This window comes from Pleurodeles waltl, chromosome 6 (genome assembly GCF_031143425.1).
Source record: "Pleurodeles waltl isolate 20211129_DDA chromosome 6, aPleWal1.hap1.20221129, whole genome shotgun sequence".
In the NCBI taxonomy this organism is placed as follows: domain Eukaryota; kingdom Metazoa; phylum Chordata; class Amphibia; order Caudata; family Salamandridae; genus Pleurodeles; species Pleurodeles waltl.
Window position 1 is genome coordinate 1,114,278,731 of NC_090445.1, and position 20,825 is coordinate 1,114,299,555.

The window sequence follows — 20,825 nt, forward strand, 5'->3', positions numbered from 1 at the left end:
TGCAGCTGGTAAGAGAGTCGCAGCACAAGCTGCAAACCAGTGGCGCATCGCGAACTCCCAGGCACTACTTGCGCGCTATGACAGAGCCCACTGGGACGAGATGCAACATCTCATTGAACATCTGCCCAAAGACTTCCAAAATAGGGCCAAACAAGTGGTTGAGGAGGGACAGGCCATCTCCAACAACCAGATCCGCTCCTCCATGGACGCTGCAGATACAGCTGCACGAACAATTAATACATCTGTAACTATCAGAAGGCATGCATGGCTCCGAACGTCTGGATTTAAACCAGAGATTCAACAAGCAGTTCTCAATATGCCTTTTAATGAAAAAGAACTGTTCGGTCCAGAAGTGGACACAGCGATTGAGAAACTCAAAAAAGATACGGACACTGCCAAAGCCATGGGCGCACTCTACTCCCCGCAGAGCAGAGGGAATTACAGCTCATTCCGTAAAACGCCCTTTCGAGGGGGGTTTCGGGGTCAAAGCACACAAGCCAGCACCTCACAAGCCACACCGTCCAGTTACCAAGGACAGTATAGAGGAGGTTTTCGGGGACAATATAGAGGAGGGCAATTCCCTAGAAATAGAGGAAGATTCCAAAGCCCCAAAACCCCTACTACTAAACAGTGACTCACATGTCACTCACCCCCTCCACACAACACCAGTGGGGGGACGAATAGGTCATTATTACAGAGCATGGGAGAAAATCACTACAGACACTTGGGTTCTAGCAATTATCCAACATGGTTACTGCATAGAATTTCTACAGTTCCCTCCAAACATACCACCAAAAGCACAAAATTTAACAACACACCATTCCAATCTCCTAGAGATAGAAGTGCAGGCACTATTGCAAAAGAATGCAATCGAATTAGTGCCAAACACACAAATAAACACAGGAGTTTACTCACTGTACTTTCTGATACCAAAGAAGGACAAAACACTGAGACCAATCCTAGACCTCAGAGTAGTCAACACTTTCATCAAATCAGACCACTTCCACATGGTCACACTACAAGAAGTATTGCCATTGCTAAAGCTGCACGACTACATGGCAACTTTAGACCTCAAGGATGCTTATTTCCATATACCAATTCACCCATCGCACAGGAAATACCTAAGGTTTGTATTCAAAGGAATACATTACCAATTCAAGGTACTGCCTTTCGGATTAACAACCGCACCAAGAGTCTTTACCAAATGTCTAGCGGTAGTCGCTGCACACATCAGAAGGCAGCAAATACATGTGTTCCCATATCTAGACGACTGGCTAATCAAGGCCCATTCGTTAATAGAGTGCTCAAATCACACAAATCATATCATACAAACCCTCTTCAAACTAGGGTTCACCGTCAATTTCACAAAATCCAAAATTCGGCCACGCAAGGTACAACAATACCTGGGAGCCATAATAGACACATCAAAAGGAGTAGCCACTCCAAGTCCACAAAGAATTCAAAATTTCAACACCATCATACAACGCATGTATCCGACACAAAAGATACAAGCAAAGATGGTATTACAACTCCTAGGCATGATGTCATCATGCATAGCCATTGTCCCAAACGCAAGACTGCACATGAGGCCCTTACAACAATGCCTAGCATCACAGTGGTCTCAAGCACAGGGTCACCTTCTAGATCTGGTGTTAATAGACCGCCAAACTTACCTCTCGCTTCTGTGGTGGAACAACATAAATTTAAACAAGGGGCGGCCTTTCCAAGACCCAGTGCCACAATACGTAATAACAACAGATGCTTCCATGACAGGGTGGGGAGCACACCTCGATCAACACAGCATACAAGGACAATGGAACGTACAGCAAACAAAACTGCATATCAATCACCTAGAACTTCTTGCAGTTTTTCAAGCACTAAAAGCTTTCCAACCAATAATAGTTCACAAATACATTCTCGTCAAAACAGACAACATGACAACAATGTATTATCTAAACAAGCAGGGAGGGACGCACTCCACGCAGTTAAGCATGTTAGCACAAAAAATTTGGTATTGGGCAATTCACAACCAAATTCGCCTAATTGCACAGTTTATACCAGGGATACAAAATCAACTCGCAGACAATCTCTCTCGAGATCACCAACAGGTCCACGAATGGGAAATTCACCCCCAAATACTGAACACTTATTTCAAACTCTGGGGAACACCTCAGATAGACTTGTTTGCGACAAGGGAGAACGCAAAATGCCAAAACTTCGCATCCAGATACCCACACAAACAATCCCAAGGCAATGCCCTATGGATGAACTGGTCAGGGATATTTGCTTACGCTTTTCCTCCTCTCCCTCTCCTTCCTTACCTGGTAAACAAACTCAGTCAAAGCAAACTCAAACTCATATTGATAGCACCAACTTGGGCAAGGCAACCCTGGTACACAACGCTGCTAGACCTATCAGTGGTACCCTGCATCAAATTGCCCAACAGGCCAGATCTGTTGACACAGCACAACCAAAAGATCAGACACCCAGATCCAGCATCGCTGAATCTAGCAATCTGGCTCCTGAAATCCTAGAATTCGGGCACTTACAACTTACCCAAGAATGTATGGAAGTCATAAAACAAGCAAGAAGGCCATCCACCAGGCACTGCTATGCAAGTAAATGGAAGAGGTTTGTTTGCTACTGCCATATTAATCAAATACAACCATTACACACAACTCCAGAACATGTAGTGGGTTACTTGCTTCACTTACAAAAATCTAACCTAGCTTTCTCTTCCATTAAGATTCACCTTGCAGCAATATCTGCATACCTGCAGACTACCTATTCAACTTCCCTATATAAAATACCAGTCATTAAAGCATTCATGGAGGGCCTTAGGAGAATTATACCACCAAGAACACTACCTGTTCCTTCATGGAACCTAAATGTTGTCCTAACTAGACTTATGGGTCCACCTTTTGAACCCATGCACTCCTGCGACATACAGTTCCTAACCTGGAAGGTGGCATTTCTCATCGCCATTACTTCCCTGAGAAGAGTAAGCGAGATTCAGGCGTTTACTATACAGGAACCTTTTATACAACTACACAAAAATAAAGTCGTCCTAAGGACCAATCCTAAATTTTTGCCAAAGGTTATTTCACCGTTCCATCTAAATCAAACAGTGGAACTTCCGGTGTTCTTTCCACAGCCAGATACCGTAGCTGAAAGGGCACTACATACATTAGATGTCAAAAGAGCATTAATGTATTACATTGACAGAACAAAGAACATCAGAAAGACTAAACAACTCTTTATTGCATTTCAAAAACCTCATGCAGGAAACCCAATTTCAAAACAAGGTATAGCCAGATGGATAGTTAAATGCATCCAAATCTGCTACCTTAAAGCTAAACGACAGCTGCCCATTACACCAAGGGCACACTCAACCAGAAAGAAAGGTGCTACCATGGCCTTTCTAGGAAACATCCCAATGCAAGAAATATGTAAGGCAGCCACATGGTCTACGCCTCACACATTCACCAAGCACTACTGTGTAGACGTGTTATCCGCACAACAAGCCACAGTAGGTCAAGCTGTATTAAGGACATTATTTCAGACTACTTCCACTCCTACAGGCTGATCCACCGCTTTTGGGGAAATAACTGCTTACTAGTCTATTGCAGAACATGCGTATCTACAGCGACAGATGCCATCGAACTGAAAATGTCACTTACCCAGTGTACATCTGTTCGTGGCATCAGTCGCAGTAGATTCGCATGTGCCCACCCGCCTCCCCGGGAGCCTGTAGCAGTTTGGAAGTTACCTTCAATTATTTATATATGTATCATCTCAACCTTAAATAAGTGCATACTTAGTCACTCCATTGCATGGGCACTATTACTACAATTCAACTCCTACCTCACCCTCTGCGGGGAAAAACAATCGAGGATGGAGTCGACGCCCATGCGCAATGGAGACAAAAGGAGGAGTCACTCGGTCCCGTGACTCGAAAGACTTCTTCGAAGAAAAACAACTTGTAACACTCCGGCCCAACACCAGATGGCGAGCTATTGCAGAACATGCGAATCTACTGCGACTGATGCCACGAACAGATGTACACTGGGTAAGTGACATTTTCATTATTTATCTGTCCAAAAATAACAAAAAGATTCCAATAAATAAATATGTGTTCGATGGCATCTGTCGCTGTAGATACACATGGTATGCATGAGCTCGCCATCTGGTGTTGGGTCGGAGTGTTACAAGTTGTTTTTCTTCGAAGAAGTGTTTTCGAGTCACGGGACCGAGTGACTCCTCCTTCTGTGCTCATTGCGCATGGGCGTCGACTCCATCTTCGATTGTTTTCTTTCCGCCATCGGGTTCGGACGTGTTCCTGTCGCTCCGAGTTTCGGAACGGAAAGATAGCTGAAAACGGAAGATTTTCGACGGTATCGTTGCGATCCGGTTCGAGATAGACACATACGATGACGCGTTGAACATCGAAGCGCTTCGGTGCCCTTCGGGGTAGATTTCGGCACCCCGTCGGGGCCTAGTCGGCCCGACCGCGTGGAGAACAACGCCGATGGAACGGACCCCGTTTCGATTCTGCCCCGAATGCCACAACAAATATCCTTATACGGACCTACACTCGGTCTGTAACCTGTGCCTGTCACCCGAGCACAGCGAAGAATCCTGTGAGGCCTGTCGGGCGTTCCGGTCCCGAAAAACTCTGCGCGACCGTCGAGCGAGAAGACTGCAGATGGCGTCCACGCCAAAGGAGCGTCGACAGTTCGAGACAGAAGAGGAACAGGAGGAATCCTTTTCCATCCAGGATTCAGACTCCGACGAGCTACACTCTACAAAAACTGTGAGTAAGACGTCGAGATCAGAACTTAAAAAAGGAAAGAAGGCCCAGGGGACGCCACTGCCAACCGGCCATGGCTCCACCCAAATTCTCGGTGACCAACGATCGGCACCGAAAAAGGCCCATTCAGTGTCGAGATCGTCCGACTTCGGTCGAGACACCGGCACGCAGCCTCCTCGGGACCGAGAGAGTGCTAAACAGAAGCATCGACACCGAGAGTTCGGTGTTGACACGGATCGACGCCGAGACAGTGGCGCCGAAGACCATAGAGGCCAAGAATTTTCGGCACAGAAAAAGAGGAAGGTTACCTCGGAGCCGAAAAAACAATCAACAGGGTTTTCGGAGCCGAAAAAAGCGACATCAGACCCTGTTTCAGGCTCCTATACTGAAGAGCATTCTATGTCTTCACAAATGAAGAAACATAGATTTGAACAAGAACTGCAATCCACTGACGTGGATCACACGCAAAAGCGTATCTTTATTCAGCAGGGGACTGGGAAGATCAGTACCCTTCCACCTGTCAAACGACAGAGAACGCTTCAGTTTACTCCTCAGCAACAAACAGCACAAAAGGTAACACCTCCTCCCTCGCCTCCACCTGTAACTCCGGCTTCGCCAACTTACACCCCGTCACATTCGCCAGCTCACACCGCCATGAGCCACGATGACCAAGATCAGGATGCGTGGGACTTGTACGACGCACCAGTGTCTGATAACAGCCCAGACACATACCCAACTAGGCCATCACCACCGGAAGACAGCACAGCCTACTCACAAGTGGTGGCTAGAGCAGCACTATTCCATAATGTGGAACTACACTCGGAACAAGTAGAGGATGATTTTTTATTTAACACCCTCTCTTCAACCCACAGCTCCTACCAAAGCCTGCCGATGCTCCCAGGCATGCTACGCCATGCAAAGGACATTTTCAAGGAGCCAGTTAAAAGTAGGGCAGTGACGCCTAGGGTGGACAAAAAGTATAAGGCGCCTCCTACGGACCCTGTATTCATCACCTCTCAGCTGCCACCAGATTCTGTGGTGGTAGGGGCTGCCAGAAAACGGGCAAATTCACACACTTCTGGGGATGCACCTCCCCCAGATAAAGAAAGCAGGAAGTTCGATGCAGCCGGGAAGAGGGTTGCTGTCCAAGCAGCAAACCAGTGGCGCATCGCAAATTCACAAGCGCTGCTAGCGCGATACGACAGAGCCCACTGGGATGAGATGCAGCATCTCATTGAACATCTCCCAAAAGATCTGCAAAAAAGAGCAAAACAGGTTGTTGAGGAGGGTCAAAACATTTCCAACAATCAAATACGCTCCTCCATGGATGCAGCAGACACGGCCGCAAGGACAATTAATACGTCGGTTACCATCCGTAGGCACGCATGGCTCAGAACGTCTGGTTTCAAGCCAGAAATTCAGCAGGCAGTGCTTAACATGCCAGTAAACGAAAAACTTCTGTTCGGTCCGGAGGTCGACACAGCCATAGAAAAGCTCAAGAAGGACTCTGACACTGCCAAGGCCATGGGCGCACTCTACTCCCCGCAGAGCAGAGGATCTTATAACACCTTCCGCAAAACACCTTTTAGAGGAGGGTTTCGGGGTCCGGCCACACAAGCTAGCACCTCACAGTCCGCACCGCCCACCTACCAGGGACAGTACAGGGGAGGTTTTCGGGGCCAGTATAGAGGGGGGCAATTCCCTAGGAATAGAGGAAGATTTCAAAGCCCCAAAACCACTACCAACAAGCAGTGACTCACACGTCACTCACCCCTCCCACACAACACCAGTGGGGGGGAGGATACGTCAATATTACGAAGCATGGGACAAAATAACTACAGACACATGGGTCCTAGCAATTATCCAACATGGTTATTGCATAGAATTCATGCAATTCCCTCCAGACATACCACCAAAATCACAAAATTTATCAAAATACCATTCACAGCTTCTAGAGATAGACGTTCAAGCACTACTGCAAGAAAATGCAATAGAATTAGTACCAAGCACACAAATAAACACAGGAGTTTATTCACTGTACTTCTTGATACCAAAAAAGGACGAAACACTGAGACCAATTCTAGACCTCAGGGTAGTAAACACATTCATCAAATCAGACCACTTTCACATGGTCACACTACAAGAAGTGTTACCATTGCTCAAAAAACACGACTACATGACAACCCTAGACCTCAAGGACGCATATTTCCATATACCAATACATCAATCACACAGGAAATATCTAAGGTTTGTATTCAAAGGAATACATTACCAATTCAAAGTATTGCCTTTTGGTTTAACAACCGCTCCAAGAGTATTCACAAAATGCCTAGCAGTAGTCGCTGCACACATCAGAAGGCAGCAAATACATGTGTTCCCGTATCTAGACGACTGGCTAATCAAAACCAGTTCGCTCACACAATGCTCAAACCACACAAATCAAGTCATACAAACCCTCTACAAACTAGGGTTCACCGTCAACTTTGCAAAATCAAACATTCTGCCAAGCAAAGTACAGCAATATCTAGGAGCCATAATAGACACGACAAAAGGAGTAGCAACGCCAACTCCACAAAGGATCCACAATTTCAACAGGGTCATTCAACACATGTCTCCAAACCAAACAATACAAGCAAGAACAATACTACAGCTCCTAGGCATGATGTCCTCATGCATAGCCATTGTCCCAAACGCAAGACTGCACATGAGGCCCTTACAACAGTGCCTAGCCTCACAGTGGTCTCAAGCACAGGGTCACCTTCTAGATCTGGTGTTGCTAGACCGCCAAACTTACCTCTCGCTTCTATGGTGGAACAGTATAAATTTAAACATAGGGCGGCCTTTCCAAGACCCAGTGCCACAGTACGTAATAACAGATGCTTCCATGACAGGGTGGGGAGCACATCTCAATCAACACAACATAAGAGGACAATGGAACATACATCAAACAAAACTGCATATAAATCATCTAGAATTATTAGCAGTTTTTCAAGCACTAAAAGCTTTCCAACCAATCATAACCCACAAATACATCCTTGTCAAAACAGACAACATGACAACGATGTATTATCTAAACAAACAAGGAGGAACACATTCAACGCAGTTAAGCTTGTTAGCTCAAAAAATATGGAAGTGGGCAATCCACCATCAAATTGGTCTAATAGCACAGTTTATTCCGGGGATCCAGAATCAGCTGGCAGACAATCTCTCTCGAGATCACCAGCAAGTCCACGAATGGGAAATCCACCCACAGATTCTGAACACCTACTTCACACTCTGGGGAACACCACAAATAGACTTATTTGCAACAAAAGAGAACGCAAAATGCCAAAACTTCGCGTCCAGATACCCACACAAGCAATCCCAAGGCAATGCCCTATGGATGAACTGGTCAGGAATATTTGCTTACGCTTTTCCTCCTCTCCCTCTCCTTCCTTACCTAGTAAACAAATTGAGTCAAAACAAACTCAAACTCATTTTAATAGCACCAACGTGGGCAAGACAACCCTGGTACACAACACTGCTAGATCTGTCTGTAGTACCACACATCAAACTGCCCAACAAACCAGATCTGTTAACGCAACACAACCAACAGATCAGACACCCGGACCCAGCATCGCTGAATCTAGCAATCTGGCTCCTGAAATCCTAGAATTCGGACACTTACAACTTAGCCAAGAGTGTATGGAAGTCATAAAGCAGGCCAGAAGGCCATCCACTAGACACTGCTACGCAAGTAAGTGGAAAAGATTTGTTTGGTACTGTCATCATAATCAGATACAACCACTAGACGCAACTCCAAAACATATAGTAAATTACTTGCTCCATTTACAAAAAGCAAAGCTAGCCTTCTCTTCTATTAAAATACACCTTGCAGCAATATCTGCATACCTGCAAACTACATATTCAACTTCCTTGTATAGGATACCAGTTATCAAAGCATTCATAGAAGGGCTTAAAAGAATTATACCACCAAGAACACCACCTGTTCCTTCATGGAACCTAAACGTGGTTCTAACAAGACTCATGGGCCCACCTTTCGAACCCATGCACTCTTGCGGAATACAATTCCTAACCTGGAAAGTTGCCTTTCTCATCGCCATTACATCTCTAAGAAGAGTAAGTGAAATTCAAGCGTTCACAACACAAGAGCCTTTTATACAAATACATAAAAATAAGGTCGTCCTACGACCTAATCCAAAATTTTTACCCAAAGTTATTTCACCATTCCATCTAAATCAAACGGTAGAACTACCAGTTTTTTTCCCACAGCCAGATTCTGTGGCTGAAAGAGCACTACATACATTAGATGTCAAAAGAGCATTAATGTACTACATTGACAGAACAAAAAACATCAGAAAAACTAAACAGCTATTTATTGCATTCCAAAAACCTCATGCAGGTAACCCAATATCAAAACAAGGTATAGCCAGATGGATAGTTAAATGCATCCAAATCTGCTACCTTAAAGCAAAAAGACAACTGCCCATTACTCCCAGGGCACATTCAACAAGGAAAAAAGGTGCTTCAATGGCCTTTTTAGGAAACATCCCAATGCAGGAAATATGTAAGGCAGCCACTTGGTCTACGCCTCACACATTCACCAAACACTACTGTATAGATGTGCTATCCGCACAACAAGCTACAGTAGGTCAAGCTGTATTAAGAACTCTATTTCAGACAACTTCTACTCCTACAGGCTAAACCACCGCTTATGGGGAACTAACTGCTTACTAGTCTATGCATACCATGTGTATCTACAGCGACAGATGCCATCGAACTGAAAATGTCACTTACCCAGTGTACATCTGTTCGTTGCATCAGTCGCTGAGATTCACATGGACCCACCCACCTCCCCGGAAGCCTGTAGCAGTTCAGAAGTTACCTTCAATTTTGAACATTTGTATATATATTATTTAATCCTTTAATAGGTACATACTTACATTTTTCATTGCGCGGGCACTATTACTATAGTACAACTCCTACCTCACCCTCTGCGGGGAAAACAATCGAAGATGGAGTCGACGCCCATGCGCAATGAGCACAGAAGGAGGAGTCACTCGGTCCCGTGACTCAAAAACACTTCTTCGAAGAAAAACAACTTGTAACACTCCGACCCAACACCAGATGGCGAGCTCATGCATACCATGTGAATCTCAGCGACTGATGCCACGAACAGATGTACACTGGGTAAGTGACATTTTCAATTCATTAATTGTTGCACAATGTGTAATAATCACTCCCTCCTCACAAAGTTACTAGTGTAATTAGTGCAAGAAGACGGTTTAATGCTAGCAAAGTTAGGGCAGGCTTCACAGTGTAACAGAATGGCTGAAATGCATCTTTGTTTAGGAAATCCACTCTGCTAGCAGTGCTAGAGTGTGTTCCACGAGATAGCAAACAAGGAGTGAAATCACAAACTTTTCCCTGTGAAGGGGACACATTGTCGGCAGGGACATTGGAGGGCAAGGTTCAGTCAATTTGCCCTCGGCACCGGGCACGCAGGGGATTCGTCTGAATCAGCAAGTCAGGTCCCTCCTACTCTCCGCACCTGGAGTCTGGGTTGTCGGCAGGCCCATTGTGCTCTGGAGCGGTTTCCCAAGTCACTGGGGCTACACAGGAGACGAGGCAGTCTGGAACGCCCTTGTTGAAGTTGATAGCAGTTTTCTGCTGCTCAGTCGGGTGTCCATTGTGGGGATGGCAAGACGCAGGTGCCAATTTGGCATGCAGGTTCAAGTGATGGGAGAGGCTTACCCCGTCACGAGGCAGCCCAGGATCTCCTAGGGAATGCAAAGGTCTTCACTTGCCGGCTTCCCTCTGCGCTGCAGCGGCTCTGCAGACGAAGAATAGGTGGTCTTGAGCAGTGGAGATCATTGCTTGTAGTCAGATGAGTTCATGGGCCAACAAAGCTGGTGATGAACTGCTGGGAGTGTATCCTGGGAAAAAATATGGTTAGCAATTACTCCCCAGCAGGCGCTGAACTGTAGAGCGCGGTTCTAGTGGGTCAAAGTAGTTGTACTCCCACAGCAGTGGTCGTTAAGTTGCAGGCGGTCTTTGATGTCCCTGAGACATCAGGAAAACGGGGATGTCCACAAGACCTTAGAGACTCTTGGGTTCAAGGATGGAGAGTGATTCCAGTTCTTCTCATGGCAGGACAGAAGCAGCAGGTTGACACAGCAGAGCAAGCAAAAAAGTGTCAGTCCCTCCTATAATACAGCACACAGCAGTAGTAGGCTAAGACAGCAAAACAGTTGCAGAGTGGCAGTCCCTCCTGGCAGCACAGCAGACATTATTCCTGGCAGAATGTCCTTGGTTCCAGTAGAGGTCTGATTTTCTGGTGTTTGGGGGGTCCAGTACTTATACCAAAAAGATCTTTGATGTGGGGGAGACTTCAAATGGGTCCTCTGAAGTACACATGGGAACCTTTCATCCTAGTCCTGTATGCCAGGCTATCTGTGGGAGTAATCCGTCCTTTGTGTGGAGACAGGACACCAAGTGTCAACCCTTCCCTTTCCCTCTGCTCAGGAAGACCCATCAGTATGCAGATAAATACAGATGAGGCTGAGTGTCCTGTGTTTGTTGCTGTCTAGAGCCAATTCACAAAGTGTAGCTGTCACCCAGCCCAACCCAGACATATATTCAGAGACAGGTTAAGAATGGCACAGAATGGTTAAGGAAAGAAAATGCCAGCTCTCTAAAAGTGGCAATTTCAGACTTAACCTGACTTCACCATTAGTTGTGATTTTAAATTGTGAGTCCAGACACCACTCCATATTTTTATCTTTTCCAAATTGGAAATTACACTTCAAAGATGCTTTAAAGTAATCACAATGCTATCCTACAGGAGAGAGAGTCCCTGCAATAGTGAAAAACAAATTAAGAGTTTTTCACTATCTTGATATGCTAAACTTGAAAGTACATCCAACTTTGGATGGACTGCACCCTGTCCTTGAGGCTAACTAGGGCCTAACGTAGGGGTAACTTACATGTAATAAAAAGGAAGATTTGGGCCTGGCAAGTGGGCACACTTGCCAAGTCGAAATAGGAGTTTAAACTACACACACGGACTCTGCAGTGGCAGGCCTAATACATGTTTGAAATGCTACTGTAGTGGGTGGCCCGACTAGTGCAATGGGCAGACTAGTAGCATTTAATTTACAGGCCCTGTGCACATAAAGTGTGTTTTACTACGCACTTACAGATATATTAAATATGCCATTTGTGACGAAGACAAGGTTACCATGTTTTAGAATACAGAGCACCTGCAATTTAGCACCAGTCAAAAGTGCCCAGAATCCCAAATGTCAGCAAAAATGAATCCGAGCACAGGAGGTCATACGGCAAAAAGTTAGGGGAACCACGCCAAGGATGCCAGATCTAACAGTCTTGCTTACTGTGTTGCTAGTTTTAAAACCTTTTATTGGGCATCACCACTTGTATGATTCCAAGAATCTCCTTTGGCTCTGCTTTTTACGCTATCTGAGTCTTTAAGGAACCCGGTCTCCTATTTGTAGGCTCAGGTATAAGAACACCCTATTGTCTGAATACTTCAGATTATTTCAAACAGTGTAGAAGACAGATCAGCTGGACAATCATGACATTATAATTTTGAGCCTCCAAATACAGATTACGCAGCAAAGCTTTCACCACATGTGTTTACAGATGCAAACCTGTTCCTGTATTTCTATACTTCAGTGGATTGACTTTGTGCCCAGAAACTTGTTGGGTATCATTTTTAGTATTCTTCACTGTTTTGACAAAGGCAACAGTGGCCCTGCTTATTTAAGTGTAGACCACGGAAGCTAGAATAGATGGACCACTGTAATCCTAAAGTATTTCCCCAACCATTCTTTATAGTGTAGCTGTTACTAGCCATGTTTTTAGCCTTTTACATCTGCTGTAAGAAAAGAAAAGCAACAAGCAAATACAGACCTGAGCTTGAAGATCCATCATTTCGGCAAAACACACTGACTTCTAAGATGCTGGTGCTCCATCTTCTTCTTTACAGACAGGCCTATACAGTCCTTGTGTCCCTGACTCAATGTATTCTCCCTGCTTCCTCCAAGACAGGTAATCAAACAAACTGCATTGTTTTGCAGTTTTATTCTACGGCAATTTACCATTCAGGTCCAAAATGCTTGACTCGTCTTGCCTCACTACAACACTGGCTTCTGGTAGATGGATAGGGAGAAGACAACATTTTTCTTAAATCATGTGTAAAGAACGTTTGCACATATGACCTGCTATATCCTTTATGATTTAAGACAGCTGATCAAGATGGACTAGATACTAAGTAGTCATGCTTGGAGGCAGAGCAGAATTAGGATCTGTCCTTTGTTCTTAGAGATATGTCACATTAGTAACTTTAGTAAAGAAGCAGATGAGTCATAACATTTCCTGTAAAATGGCCATGAAAAGCTCTATGGGGTATTTGTCTTTTAACCCTTTTTCATGACAGATTTGCAAGTTTAAATCCAACTGTAGAGCAAAGACTTTGGTCACCCCCATCCCACCAGCCACAATATTTTTTCCAGTCAGTTCAGCCTCAAACCTTGCTGCTCAAGACCTTGTTAGTTCTATCCCGTCCAAGTAGCATGCATCACTGATAGTTGCAAGCTACTAAATTATGCAAAGTTGGTGAAGGAGATAACCTTGGACCTAGGTGTCAGCAGAGTTGACTCCTTGAGTGGTCTTTAAAAAAGAACCCATTGAATGGGGAAGGCTTAAGACCAGCTTTCCCTCAGAAGACTTGGTCATGTATACCTAAATACCCTGTGAGATTGGTAAGCACAAGTGCTTGTCAGTCAGCAGGTTCCACTTGACTATACTGGGAGTGAGGTTGATTCATTTGGACCAATTGGCAACCAAGAAAGGCGGTTTTAGTTGTTATATGTCTATGAAAGTTAAGCAAATACGGTTCTGGGCCTTGAGGCAAAATGTTACTACTATCGCAGCAGGCTGACGTCTTCCAACAAGTGGCAAAAGAACTGGGATCTGCTTCTGAGTGATTCACTAACCAGCTCTATTTGCACCCACAGTAAGTCACAAGTGGTAGATCTTTTGCTCAGCTGGAGTTGAGGGGAGCCAGTTTTCTCTGAGTTTGTTTTCTTGGACTGATCTGTACATGCTAGTTCCTTGTTATTAATTCCTTACATTACCTTGAAACACTGATTTCAAGAGCAGATGTGAACTTAGCCATCTCAGGCTTGGTAAAAAAAAAAAAAAAAAACTGGCTTCCTGATCCAGTGGTTGTCATCATTTGCCGTCTGGTTGTTTTTCTGCTTTGGAGCGACTTTCTAATTCAGTACAATGTGGAAATTCTTGCAAACCAGCCTACAAATATTGTGCTTTCTGACTTGGTGTCCAGCTCTTTCCATCTGGTCTAGAGGTCGCCTGAGACTGCCTAGTCCTTATGTGCAACATGTACTCTGATTGATGTGCTGTAAGAGTTCAGTTCCTATTTTCCTACCCTGTTCCTAAATTCTCAATGACTGCAGTTTTTATGTAAGAGAATAGGAATACTGGGATTTTTTTTTGTACCCACAATTTATTTGTTTTAATAAAACACAGAAGAGCAGATAAACACGTAACGGGCCCTCATAGGGGCTGCTCGGGATGTTTCTAAAGATTACCACTTCCTTTATTTACACGCCTATGGTATTCAGCCCATAATACTTCCTATGGTACCCTGTGCTACTATGAAAAGTTTTGAAGTGAATTCAGTGCAGAGAATCCTCTCTGGCACTTACTGTCAACAATACTCACTCTGTATTTCCTTATTTGATTTTCGGGGTTTTGTTAATCGAGGGAATAGTTCCCTTCATAATCTGTGCAGCCTTTCTTAATCGCCTTTGGAGGGCACTTTCGTGAGGTATTACTGCACTGACTATCAATGTTTTGTCGTGCTGGTTTTTTCCATCTCTGTGGTGGTTTTCAGGCAAATTCTTATCCAATTTTAAAATGTAAACCATGACTTCTTTATCACTGATGTCTCTGAGGATGTATAATAACGTTTTTTTCTTAATAGAATAGATGGCTCTTCTTCTTTGCCGTTGCGCTTCTTCAAAGGATAGTGGATTAAAAAAAATTAAACACATTTTGGTAATTTTTTTCCTATTGCTTTACCACGTCTTTGTTGTAGAGAGGAAAATTCAGGTAGGTTGGACTTCTAGCTCTGGCACCTTTGAAAACTACACATGCCACATATGAACAGAACAATTACAAAGCCCTTTGTCTGAAGTCATTGTGGCAGTGCCTGGAGCTCAAGTAAGAGCCACCTAAAAAAAAATCTACATTTTGTCGGGCAGTGGATTGTAGTTTTACATGAGTTATGTGCAAGAAGACAGCTTTCAGAAAATCATTTGCAGAGAGTATTTTGTTAAACAGCCGCCTTCTAATCAAGTAACTACAGTCCTCCCTTTGCTTTTTGGTTTTATTGTGAGATATGGTTTCTTTCTTCGAATGATAATAATGACTGTTTATATGCCACACATAATAAACAAAGTATTTCTTAAACTTAAATAATGGGTTTTGTAATCACCCACTTAAGAAGTTCAATGTTCATCAGCCTCATGAAACTGAAAGTCTGAGTCTGCCTTGTTGAGATTTGGACAGTCAGTAGCAATAGATACCCACACCTGAACAATAGGAATTGTCCTTGTTCTGCGTTGATTCCTTCTGCTCCCTGGCAGCGATCATGTCCCCAGTGTACCTCAGCTCTGATTGTTTTTGTGTGCTTTGTTTTATTCACAGGTCTTCTTCCTCCGATGGTTATATACTGCAGCCGAATATTGGGCTGAGTGTTGGGACAGTCTGCTCCATAATAACTGGTGAATATGTTTTCCTTGTACAATTCTCTTATGTAGAAAGATGAACTAAAAGGGTGTAAAATACTATTGAAATGAAATGTACATAGAATGTTAAATAGATATTTGATCCAAGTTTGTGATAGAGATAAGTTTTCAACCGCTGCCATAGAGTGTTTTATTGTCCATGTTTGTGAAAAGCTGTTGGTTTCTGAGAGTGAGACATCAGTCTCCACTATCATAGAATTTAACTGTCTATTGAGATTGATCTAATTTGAAATGTCTTTCTCTTTTAGGCGGGAAATGATGCCGCTTTTATCATTGATTTTTTCTGCACTATTTATTCTGTTTGGGACAGTTATCGTCCAGGCATTCAGGTAAGTAATGTAACTCGTTTGTGTTTTTTTCTTTATTCAGAAAACTAGATGACTCTTCCCTAAAATAATAAAATAATAATTGTTCCTATCAACTTTTGTACTTATTTGTTGGAATATATAATGTGTGTTTTATTTTTTTAGAATCTTGCATCAAATGGGACACAGAGCTTTAATTGATCATCCCTGATAACCTATTTTGCTATTTTTCACTGCATTCTGAACATCATATTAACTGGAGTTTTAAGTTTCTCCAACTGCATTAAGCATTTCATTGTCTGTAGCACAGTCATTATTTTGTGGTTTTCTTTCTGTGGTTATTCAGCCTTCCAAGGGGACTGGTTATGAGTGCAGTGGTGCAACGAAGAAACATTTGTTATGCCGTTAGCAAAACCAGCCCTATAAATTGGTGTACGTCGATCACTAATGAAAACATGAAATTTAGTTTTATTGAAATATCTCTAGCATGCTGAATCTCGTTCAGAACTATCTGGCTGTTTCGCAGAATCTCTACCTTGAATACATCACACCCAATTATGAATTCTGTAATCTTTCAGCTGTCATGCTTAGCTTTTTCAGTGCAAGATCTACCAAACCAAAGAGACAAATAGACTCCTAAATACTCTGGTCCCCCGATTGCTTTCTTTAACTATTTTAATGACTGGATATTTCTTGTTAACGCACATTTCAAACAAAAGATGTATTTTTCCTACTCTAATACTAGAAGTACTACCCACATTCTGTGCACCCACAAACTGGCCAGCAATAATGCTTGTAAGCTAGCTCCGAGCACTTAAAATAACACACAGTAGCAGAATACAAGCCAGAAATCAATTGTATCCTAGCAGCCTTTGTAGAGAACGTTGAATAATTCACAAATAGCATCTGAACTTGGGGTTACTACAACAAGGCTTTCAGGAGTGTGTAAACACCAAATGTAGACACAGTCTGGGGTTATTGATACTCTTAATTGCTGCTGTCATTGATTCACATTCAATTTCAAAATCAACCAGTTGGTTAGTTGACTTAATTCTACTTACACTACAAGGCAGCAAATGAAAGCATATCGATCACAATGGGTGGGCCAAATGACGCAGTGAGAAAAATTTCTTTATGTAACCACAAAATCGCCAAGCTCTCCACCTTACATGATGGAGTAAGCTCCCTTATGTCCCGAAAGCCCACATTTGCCGGAATGAAATGTGCTTCATAGTGTAAAGGAATCATTTCTTTTAGTAAAGGGCTTTGCTTAATGAAGACCTCTTTATATAATACTTTATGGAAGTGATTTAGAAGTTCAAGCCTGACATCATACAAGGACATCCTTTAAACTTGTCTAGTCACTATCTGTTTAAGACGTTCGAAAGAAACCATGTAGTTCTAATATGCTATAACCTAAGAGAATCCAATGAATTTACTATGAATTTAGGCCAAAGGGCAAGAATTATTAACACTAGTAAAATGTGTTCGAAACAATGTATCCTAAATTAGGTCTTGCACTGTAGTAGGAGCAGTATTTAAAGGGAAAAGCCACAACCTCATAACATACTGTTTGTAGGAGCTTAGATTTAACCACCTGTAAAATTGAAATTGGAGCCTGACTTTTTACTGGTATGACAACATTAGGTAAAATTAAAGATTTTACCTGTTTTTCACCGATACCAAGTGTTAGATAGCCTGCGCTTGCCTAGAAGCGACCGCTAAAATATTTATACTGCTGAATCTTGCTATTCATTCTTCAAACCACCACGGTCCTATTTTCTTAAGCTGTGAACCAAAAAGCATCAATTTTTGTTTAGTGAATGTTAAGTGCCAAATGGTTTCTCTCACAATAAGTGCTCATATATATGACAGGCTTCTCAATTCCAGGGCCTGTTTCGTCCATGAGGACTATACCATCGGCATATTGGTGGCATAAATGCTTGCCTGTCTACTGTCTGAAGCCATTGATATTTATTTTTGTTTGGGTCTTTTTTTCTAGTATAAAAGCCCACAAGTGTCACACCTGTGTGTAAACCTGTTTCTGATAGATACTTCTAACTGCTGATTCCTCACCTTTTGAATACTCTCCTGGATGTCAGACTGGGTCTAGAAACTTTCAAGCATTACCCCAGCACCTCAGTAGGTGGCATCGTATGGCTGCAGCTCCACGTCAATGTTGTTCTGCTTCGGAAATGACATGTAGAGTCACATATAAGCTTCCCCCCAGCTGCCCCGGATGCTAGCTCCTTTCTTTCCTTGCCACCAGATTTAAATCAGGCGCTACCCCTCCCGAAAGTAACAAGGGCATAAACGTACTTTTTTGTCTTGCTTCCAAACTCGATATTGTGTGTTATGTTGTGCAGAATTGAAGAGCTCACTATCAGCTAAGAGAGTAGCCTGGCCCTGAGCAGGTAAGAGTCTAGCCAACCCTTGGGCGTAGTGGGACTTGAAAATCCAGGTCTTCTGCTTCTTTTGTAATTCAAGAAGTGAGGAGGAGTCTTTTATATGTAGCAACAGGTCAGTCCAAGCTTTATGAGCAATGTAGAAGGCTTGATTGCCTGATCAGGTTTTCCGTATGTGTGAAATGTTTTCAAGTAGGAGTCTAGACAAGTGTAGGTGCCTGGAAGGTTTGTGACAACAGGTGCGATTGTTGAGGTTTGCTGGCCAGTGTTAGGTAGTGCCTTAAAAGTGTAGGTGAAGCATTTGAGTTGTTCTAGGTTGTGGATGGGGAGCCAGTGGAGCTCTTTCAGGTGTGGTTTTATGTGAGTGCTGTATGTGAGGTTGAGAGTGATTCTGGCTGCCAAGTTATTATTGGTCTGCATCCTTCTTTTGTTGGTTCTGGCATAGGTGGGGTTCTTGTACTCCAGCTTGCTTGTGACAAAGGTGTGGGTGATGACTGACCAAGCGCTGATTGGGCACCATTTGAAAATCTTCCTCATCAACTTCAGGGTACTGAAGCATGAGGCAGTTAAGATGTGTACTTCGACGGTCTTGTCAAGTTTGCTGTCTAGGACGATCCTGAGGTCCTTGGTGTGGGTGGTGTAGTGGGTGTCAGTCCTGGCTTTTTTGGGCACCATGTGGAGACCCACAGTGAAGTGCTCTTCCAAAAGACATGATTTCGGTCTTGTTGGTGTTCATTTTAGACAGTTGGTCTTCATCCAGTGATGATCATAAAAGTTGATCTTGGTACTAGGCGTTAGTCCTTGAGGGTGAGTAGGAGTTGCATGTTGTCGGTGTAGGAGAGGACATTGATGTCATCAGTCTGAATGATGTTGCCTAGAGGGATCATGTATCGGTTGAAGAGGGTCGAGCTCAGGGAGGAACCTTGCAGAAAGTCACAGATGAAGTCACGGTCTTCTGAAATGTACGGTGACAGGCTGATTGACTGGGTCCTTCCTGTCAGGAAGGAGGCCATCCATTGGAGTGTGTGTCCTTGGATTCCACTGTCCTGCAGGCACTGGATGAAGTTGGTGTGGAAGACCTTGTCAAATGCTGCGGTGAGGTGCAGCAAGATGGGGGTCTTTGGAGCAGATTCTGCCTCCCGTCCCGGGGCTGTCCGAGTTACTGAAGCCTTCAGTAACACTGCAGCAGATTAGAGAATTGCGTGAACAAATTGTGCCTCTTTGGCAGTCTCAGGTCTACCTCTGATGTGCGTTTGGGCCTCAGGGAACCGCAAGGGCCTCAGACGAGGTAGTCTGCCTATGTTTCCATCCTCTGCACCAAATGGAACCTCTGGGACAGTTTGATGTCTAGCTCTAACTTCAGTGCTTACGCCAGTTTGATGTCTAGCTCTAACTTCAGTGCTGACGTCAGTCTTGGTGTCCCAACCCACACTGGACCTCAGAGCATTGACACCAATTGTGTGCATGGATGACAAATTGCAACCTATAGTGTTCTCCGACTCTGAGTTGCCTTTGCTTTCACTTCAGTCGAAGCTGTACCTTGAACTCTCAGGGCTTCAGCCTTCCGGCAGCCCATTGGACCTTGTCCTTACCTAAAGGAAGAGCCCAGATTATTTACAATCTTTTCGGCACTGATTCTGACAGTAATTGCTATGATAAAGGAGATGAGTTCGTTCAAATTTTCTCTGAAGACAGCTGTATGATCAGGTACAAGGTGCCAATAGGCAGGATGCCCCTGTAGACACTGGCTTGGTCTGTTCACCAGAGGAAAGTGCCTCATTCGCAATAAATGAATGATGCACAGCAGACCCTGAGGTCTTTCATCACTAGTTGCCGTCTATGGAAGTGAAAGTGAATGTCCTCCAGCCTGGACAGATATCTACTGAGCCCCTATTGCCTTTTAATGGGGCTCTTACAGTCACCCTTAGGGGGACTGGCAAATCCTATTTCTGGGCTTCTGGTAAATAGACAGATAGCAAGGTGCAGTTGACCTGCCCCCTCATGACCTGGCTTTCTTAACCCAGTTCCCCACCCCAGAGAGTTTAGTGGTACAGGCATCCACAACAGAGTCAATCCAAATGCCTTTCTCACCAGCCCACTGGATATAGAATCATAACCCCGCAAAATATTATAGAAACAAATTTTCTCTTCTACCAGTCTGGCATTAAGGTCCATCAACGCCACCTTTCGATTAGGCCGATACACTCGCCCCCCTCTGGGACTATGCCTCTCGGTTCAGACGTGCTATACTTTAAGACTTGCTGCCCATGCTTACTCAAGCCAGTCAAGATTACTATGTTGTGGCATAATTTGCTATTAGCTAGACACCATGGATTGCCTTGGTTGCGCGACAGGCATCAGTGTCACTCTTTGAAGACATGCCTAGAAGAGATTTATAGGCTTCTCCAGGGACTTCCAATCTTTCCTAGTGTACATGCCCTTCGATGGCTCG

The 20,825-nt window shown here is 43.8% G+C and overlaps 1 protein-coding gene across 2 annotated transcripts in view; it reads left to right on the plus strand.

The window, feature by feature from the left end:
- DNAJC16 (DnaJ heat shock protein family (Hsp40) member C16) overlaps positions 1-20,825 on the plus strand; it is a 332,457-nt gene that overhangs the window by 243,197 nt on the left and 68,435 nt on the right. For both annotated transcript variants that reach the window (XM_069240270.1, XM_069240271.1), the window contains exons 11-12: positions 15,563-15,639; positions 15,912-15,992. In XM_069240270.1, coding sequence (XP_069096371.1) covers positions 15,563-15,639; positions 15,912-15,992 — 158 coding nt within the window. The remainder of the gene's footprint in view (positions 1-15,562; positions 15,640-15,911; positions 15,993-20,825) is intronic.